The sequence below is a fragment of the Pseudorasbora parva genome, chromosome 1, assembly GCF_024679245.1.
Source record: "Pseudorasbora parva isolate DD20220531a chromosome 1, ASM2467924v1, whole genome shotgun sequence".
In the NCBI taxonomy this organism is placed as follows: domain Eukaryota; kingdom Metazoa; phylum Chordata; class Actinopteri; order Cypriniformes; family Gobionidae; genus Pseudorasbora; species Pseudorasbora parva.
The window spans coordinates 180,001-187,500 of record NC_090172.1 but is presented as its reverse complement, the minus strand read 5'-3'; the positions used below and the strand labels follow the sequence as shown (position 1 = coordinate 187,500).

The window sequence follows — 7,500 nt, the reverse complement described above, 5'->3', positions numbered from 1 at the left end:
TGTAAATGTAATTATTGAGTTTATATATTAGTTTAACCTATTTAAAATACTGCAGTAAAACTGTATAATTTTATGCAAGGGGTATTTTTATTGTTCTCAATAATTTACAGATTTAATGTGTAGCAACACCGCTCTAACCGCCTAACGTTACCTTCCAAATAGAGACCTGCACTCCCGCGGGACCCAGCACAACCGAGCGCGGCGCGGGATCATATATGATGGGTGAATGCGGATGCGGATGAACAAAATAAATAACTAGAAACAAATAAACCTTTATTTATGATAAAATAAAATTGATTTACAGGCGGATGGACAGAAGCTAACTCTCGCGTGGTTCATAGGAACAGCCAAGCCCACACACAGTGGCAATGTGTGCGCCGCCCAACTCAGGTGATCCGCTTAGTGCTGCAGATATTAGCAAGCTCTTGTCAGATAGTCAGATCCATGCGACCATCTGGGACGTGATCATTTTGCCTGAACCGTTGTTGTAAGTGACAACTCTAGTGTTAAATCATGGTAAACTGTGGTAAATCATAATATAATCATGGTTAATCATGATCGTTGACTGTTTTCCGAGCCGAAAGGGTTGCGGTAATGGCCAGGATAAAATGGAAACGGAGCCGTTTTTTGAGACGCATGTTCGGTCGCTCGCAGCCTTACATGTCACTTCCTGTGTGTCTGTGTCAGGTGACTGGCGCCATGGAGACACAGTTATGCGATGGATCGAGCTGCACGTCGCCTGTAGACGACAGCAAAACCAACCTGATCGTAAATTACCTGCCGCAGAACATGACTCCGGACGAGCTGAAGAGTCTATTCGGCAGCATCGGAGACATCGAGTCCTGCAAGATCGTGAGGGACAAGATCACAGGTGCGCTCTTCTCTCTACAGCCAAAGATCACAGGTGCGCTCTTCTCTATATAGCCAAAGATCTCAGGTGCGCTCTTCTTTATATAGCCAAAGATCACAGGTGCGCTCTTCTCTATATAGCCAAAGATCACAGGTGCGCTCTTCTCTATATAGCCAAAGATCACAGGTGCGCTCTTCTCTATATAGCCAAAGATCACAGGTGCGCTCTTCTCTATATAGCCAAAGACCACGGGTGCGCTCTTCTCTATATAGCCAAAGATCACAGGTGCGCTCTTCTCTATATAGCCAAAGATCACAGGTGCGCTCTTCTCTATATAGCCAAAGATCACAGGTGCGCTCTTCTCTATATAGCCAAAGACCACGGGTGCGCTCTTCTCTATATAGCCAAAGATCACAGGTGCGCTCTTCTCTATATAGCCAAAGATCACAGGTGCGCTCTTCTCTATATAGCCAAAGATCTCAGGTGCGCTCTTCTCTATATAGCCAAAGACCACCGGTGCGCTCTTTTCTATATAGCCAAAGATCACGGGTGCGCTCTTCTCTATATTGCCAAAGATCACGGGTGCCCTCTTCTCTATATAGCCAAAGATCACGGGTGCCCTCTTCTCTATATAGCCAAAGATCACAGGTGCCCTCTTCTCTATATAGCCAAAGATCACGGGTGCGCTCTTCTCTATATAGCCAAAGATCACGGGTGCGCTCTTCTCTATATAGCCAAAGATCACAGGTGCCCTCTTCTCTATATAGCCAAAGATCACAGGTGCCCTCTTCTCTATATAGCCAAAGATCACAGGTGCCCTCTTCTCTATATAGCCAAAGATCTCAGGTGCGCTCTTCTCTATATAGCCAAAGACCACGGGTGCGCTCTTCTCTATATAGCCAAAGATCACAGGTGCCCTCTTCTCTATATAGCCAAAGATCACAGGTGCCCTCTTCTCTATATAGCCAAAGATCTCAGGTGCGCTCTTCTCTATATAGCCAAAGACCACGGGTGCGCTCTTCTCTATATATCTATATAGCCAAAGATCTCAGGTGCGCTCTTCTCTATATAGCCAAAGACCACGGGTGCGCTCTTCTCTATATAGCCAAAGACCACGGGTGCGCTCTTCTCTATATAGCCAAAGACCACGGGTGCGCTCTTCTCTATATAGCCAAAGACCACGGGTGCGCTCTTCTCTATATAGCCAAAGACCACGGGTGCGCTCTTCTCTATATAGCCAAAGATCTCAGGTGTGCTCTTCTCAATATAGCCAAAGATCACAGGTGCGCTCTTCTCTATATAGCCAAAGACCACGGGTGCGCTCTTCTCTATATAGCCAAAGATCACAGGTGCGCTCTTCTCTATATAGCCAAAGATCACAGGTGCGCTTTTCTCTATATAGCCAAAGATCTCAGGTGCGCTCTTCTCTATATAGCCAAAGATCACAGGTGCGTTCTTCTCTATATAGCCAAAGATCACAGGTGCGCTCTTCTCTATATAGCCAAAGACCACAGGTGTGCTCTTCTCTATATAGCCAAAGATCTCAGGTGTGCTCTTCTCTGTATAGCCAAAGATCTCAGGTGCGCTCTTCTCTATATAGCCAAAGACCACGGGTGCGCTCTTCTCTATATAGCCAAAGACCACGGGTGCGCTCTTCTCTATATAGCCAAAGATCACGGGTGTGCTCTTCTCAATATAGCCAAAGATTACAGGTGTGCTCTTCTCTATATAGCCAAAGATCACAGGTGCCCTCTTCTCTATATACCCAAAGATCTCAGGTGCGCTCTTCTCTATATACCCAAAGATCACAGGTGTGCTCTTCTCAATATAGCCAAAGATCACAGGTGCCCTCTTCTCTATATAGCCAAAGATCTCAGGTGCGCTCTTCTCTATATAGCCAAAGACCACGGGTGCGCTCTTCTCTATATAGCCAAAGATCACAGGTGCCCTCTTCTCTATATAGCCAAAGATCACAGGTGCGCTCTTCTCTATATAGCCAAAGACCACGGGTGCGCTCTTCTCTATATAGCCAAAGATCTCGGGTGCGCTCTTCTCTATATAGCCAAAGACCACGGGTGCGCTCTTCTCTATATAGCCAAAGATCACAGGTGCCCTCTTCTCTATATAGCCAAAGATCTCAGGTGTGCTCTTCTCAATATAGCCAAAGATCACAGGTGCGCTCTTCTCTATATAGCCAAAGACCACGGGTGCGCTCTTCTCTATATAGCCAAAGATCACAGGTGCGCTCTTCTCTATATAGCCAAAGATCACAGGTGCCCTCTTCTCTATATAGCCAAAGATCACAGGTGTGCTCTTCTCCAAATAGCCAAAGATCTCAGGTGTGCTCTTCTCAATATAGCCAAAGACCACAGGTGCGCTCTTCTCTATATAGCCAAAGATCACAGGTGCCCTCTTCTCTATATAGCCAAAGATCTCAGGTGTGCTCTTCTCAATATAGCCAAAGATCACAGGTGCGCTCTTCTCTATATAGCCAAAGACCACGGGTGCGCTCTTCTCTATATAGCCAAAGATCACAGGTGTGCTCTTCTCAATATAGCCAAAGATTACAGGTGTGCTCTTCTCTATATAGCCAAAGATCACAGGTGCCCTCTTCTCAATATAGCCAAAGACCACAGGTGCGCTCTTCTCTATATAGCCAAAGACCACAGGTGTGCTCTTCTCTATATAGCCAAAGATCTCAGGTGCGCTCTTCTCTATATTGCCAAAGATCACAGGTGTGCTCTTCTCAATATAGCCAAAGATTACAGGTGTGCTCTTCTCAATATAGCAAAAGATCTCAGGTGCGCTCTTCTCTATATAGCCAACGATCACAGGTGCGCTCTTCTCTATATAGCCAAAGATCACAGGTGCGCTCTTCTCTATATAGCCAAAGATCACAGGTGTGCTCTTCTCAATATAGCCAAAGATCACAGGTGCGCTCTTCTCAATATAGCCAAAGATCACAGGTGCGCTCTTCTCTATATAGCCAAAGATCACAGGTGTGCTCTTCTCAATATAGCCAAAGATCACAGGTGTGCTCTTCTCAATATAGCCAAAGATTACAGGTGTGCTCTTCTCTATATAGCCAAAGATCACAGGTGCCCACTTCTCTATATACCCAAAGATCTCAGGTGCGCTCTTCTCTATTTACCCAAAGATCACAGGTGTGCTCTTCTCAATATAGCCAAAGATCACAGGTGCGCTCTTCTCAATATAGCCAAAGACCACAGGTGCGCTCTTCTCTATATAGCCAAAGACCACAGGTGTGCTCTTCTCTATATAGCCAAAGATCACAGATGCGCTCTTCTCAATATAGCCGAAGATTACAGGTGCGCTTTTCTCTATATAGCCAAAGATCACAGGTGCGCTCTTCTCTATATAGCCAAAGATCACAGGTGCGCTCTTCTCTATATAGCCAAAGATCACAGGTGCGCTCTTCTCAATATAGCCAAAGATCACAGGTGTGCTCTTCTCAATATAGCAAAAGATCTCAGGTGCGCTCTTCTCTATATAGCCAAAGATCACAGGTGTGCTCTTCTCTATATAGCCGAAGATCACAGGTGCGCTCTTCTCTATATAGCCAAAGATCACAGGTGCGCTCTTCTCTATATAGCCAAAGATCACAGGTGTGCTCTTCTCAATATAGCCAAAGATCACAGGTGTGCTCTTCTCAATATAGCAAAAGATCTCAGGTGCGCTCTTCTTTATATAGCCAAAGATCACAGGTGCGCTCTTCTCTATATAGCCAAAGATCACAGGTGTGCTCTTCTCTATATAGCCAAAGATCACAGGTGTGCTCTTCTCTATATAGCCAAAGATCACAGGTGCCCTCTTCTCTATATAGCCAAAGATCACAGGTGCCCTCTTCTCTATATAGCCAAAGACCACATGTGCCCTCTTCTCTATATAGCCAAAGATCACAGGTGCGCTCTCCTCTATATAGCCAAAGATCACAGGTGTGCTCTTCTCAATATAGCAAAAGATCACAGGTGCGCTCTTCTCTATATAGCCAAAGATCACAGGTGTGCTCTTCTCTATATAGCCAAAGATCACAGGTGTGCTCTTCTCAATATAGCAAAAGATCACAGGTGCGCTCTTCTCTATATAGCCAAAGATCACAGGTGCGCTCTTCTCTATATAGCCAAAGATCACAGGTGTGCTCTTCAATATAGGGCTGTTTGAGATTGTGCATATGTGTGCGTATATGTAAAAAATAGAATTTGTTCTGAAATGTTCTCACTGGTGTTCAATCTGCTAATACGCATTTTAAATATGCATATTTGTGATTGGCATTTTCCCATAATCTTATTAAATGTAGGCTATGCTTCGGGTTTTATGTTATATTCTTAAATTTGATCTATACCTTAAAATTAAAAGACATAGGCCTTATCTATCTATCTATCTATCTATCTATCTATCTATCTATCTATCTATCTCTCTATCTCTCTATCTCTCTATCTCTCTATCTCTCTATCTCTCTATCTCTCTCTCTCTCTCTCTCTCTCTCTTCCGGTTGCGCGTGTGTGTGTGTGGAGGAGTGGCAGCGGGAGGTGTGTGAGTGTCTGAGTGAGTGCTGACGGGGTTTTTCCTCTTTGTAAGTTTCCCTTTACATTTCTTACTTGTGGAGCGATTAACAAAGGTGTATAATTTTTGTGTGTAGAGTGTCGGTGAAATGGGGATTGATTCTGATGGGTTTTCATCTTTAACTGCCCGGCATGGATGTAAATGCATGCCGGATGAATCAATCGCAGTCGAAGATGTTTTAAATGCTGTCGGTGGTGAAATAGGTGCTCGTAATATCTTGTCGGCATCTAGGATGAATAAGGCCTTAGTGGTTTTTCTTAAAGAGGAGCCGATGGTTGATATTTTGGTTGAGCGTGGCTTGTCTGTAAGGGATGTTTTTTTGCCAGTTTTACCGCTATCTAACTTGGCAAAAAAAGTTATGTTGTCTAACGTACCTCCGTTTATTCCTAACGATTCATTGGAGCGCTTGCTTGGTCGTTATGGTAAACTGGTGGGCCCGATAAAAATGATCCGTCTTGGCCTAAAAAACCCAGATTTGAAACATGTTATGTCGTTTAGGCGTCAAACACATATGGTGTTGAACGCAGATTGTCAGTCCTTGAATGTTTCAGCGAAGATGACTTTGCAAGGCAAGGATTACACAATATTTATTAGTACAGAGTCGATGAAGTGTTTCAATTGTGGCAGATATGGACATATAAAGCAGGCTTGTCCATTGACTATTGAGTCTGAAAGTGTAGTTGAGAATGAAGGTGAACTTGTTAATGTACAGCAAGTAGTAAATCCAGCATTAGAAAACCATTGTCTGAGTGAAAGCAGCAATAGGGAAAATGATGAGCAAACTGAAATGGTGACTCTGTCTGATGATAGAGAACAACACATTGAACTTGAATCAGTCAGCACGAGCACTGTGAGTGCAAATGAAAAGCCTGTGGAGACAGATGCTCTTTTGATTGCTGAAGTAAAAGTTTGCAACAATGCAGCAGTAGTTATTGCTGGAGAAAATGAATCAAATGATTCTGGTGAACAGTTCAAGCCTGCAGGCGAGATACAAATGTTGGTTGACAATTTGTCACAAAATAGTATAGACCCACTGTTAGAACAATGTGAATCTCAGTTGATTGATTATGATTCAGATAGTGCTGCATCAGATGAAGTAGATGAGACTGAATTGAATTCTCAAGGAAATTCTGAAGGGAAGACATCCAGTTTTAAAGTGAAATCTTTTTATTCTGTTCAACAGATTAATACATTTCTTGATACCACATTTAATCAGCGAAGACCCAAAGTAGAGGCCTATTTTCCTGATTTACAACTTTTTGTTGAGTCTGTTTCTATGGCTATGAGAAAAGCTACACTTGAAGAACTTGACCAGCCTAAGCGTTATAGACTTAAGAAATATATGAGTGCTGTTAAAAAAAGATTGAAAACTTGTCATAAGAAATAATAATAATTTATGATTCTACATGCATTTATTTTTTGGGTTTTTTTGTGCCCCATTTTTATTTATCAGATGACTTTTTTGAACATCGGAACCTTTAATATTAATGGTTGCCGGGGCACAGCAAAGAGAGCTGCCTTATTTGATTATTTAGTCTTAAAAAAGGCAGATATAATCTTGCTTCAAGAAACCCATTCGGATTTACAAAATCAGGCACACTGGTTTGGAGATTGGAAGGGCAATGCATTTTTGAGCCATGGAACGAGTTTAAGTGCAGGTGTTGCCATGTTATTTTCGTCACGTATTGGTAACCAACCAGTGATGCTAGAGATTTTGCCTGGTAGAATTTTGCGTGTAGATATTACTCTTGGTGAAATTGATTTTACTTTTTTTAATGTTTATGCACCAAGTGTTGGTCAGGAGCGTGTACTTTTTTTTGGAAAACTTTCTGATGCTATATTACAGTGTCCTCAAGATAATGTTGTTGTTATGGGGGGTGATTTTAATTGTACAACAAATCCAGATTTGGATAGGAATCACGATGAACCCCACCCATTATCTGCTGGGATTTTTAAAAATTTGATTAATTGCCATGATTTTGTTGATGTATGGAGAGAGGCATTTCCTGGAATCAGACAATATACTTGGTTAAAAAAAAATTCAAATAACTTGTCTGGAGCAAGAC

General features: G+C 42.7%; 1 protein-coding gene across 1 annotated transcript in view; it reads left to right on the top strand.

Moving 5' to 3' along the window:
• LOC137078818 (ELAV-like protein 2) overlaps window positions 1-7,500 on the top strand; it is a 41,155-nt gene that overhangs the window by 27,442 nt on the left and 6,213 nt on the right. The window contains exon 2 of the mRNA XM_067446563.1: window positions 688-871. Coding sequence (XP_067302664.1) covers window positions 700-871 — 172 coding nt within the window. The 5' untranslated portion in view covers window positions 688-699. The remainder of the gene's footprint in view (window positions 1-687; window positions 872-7,500) is intronic.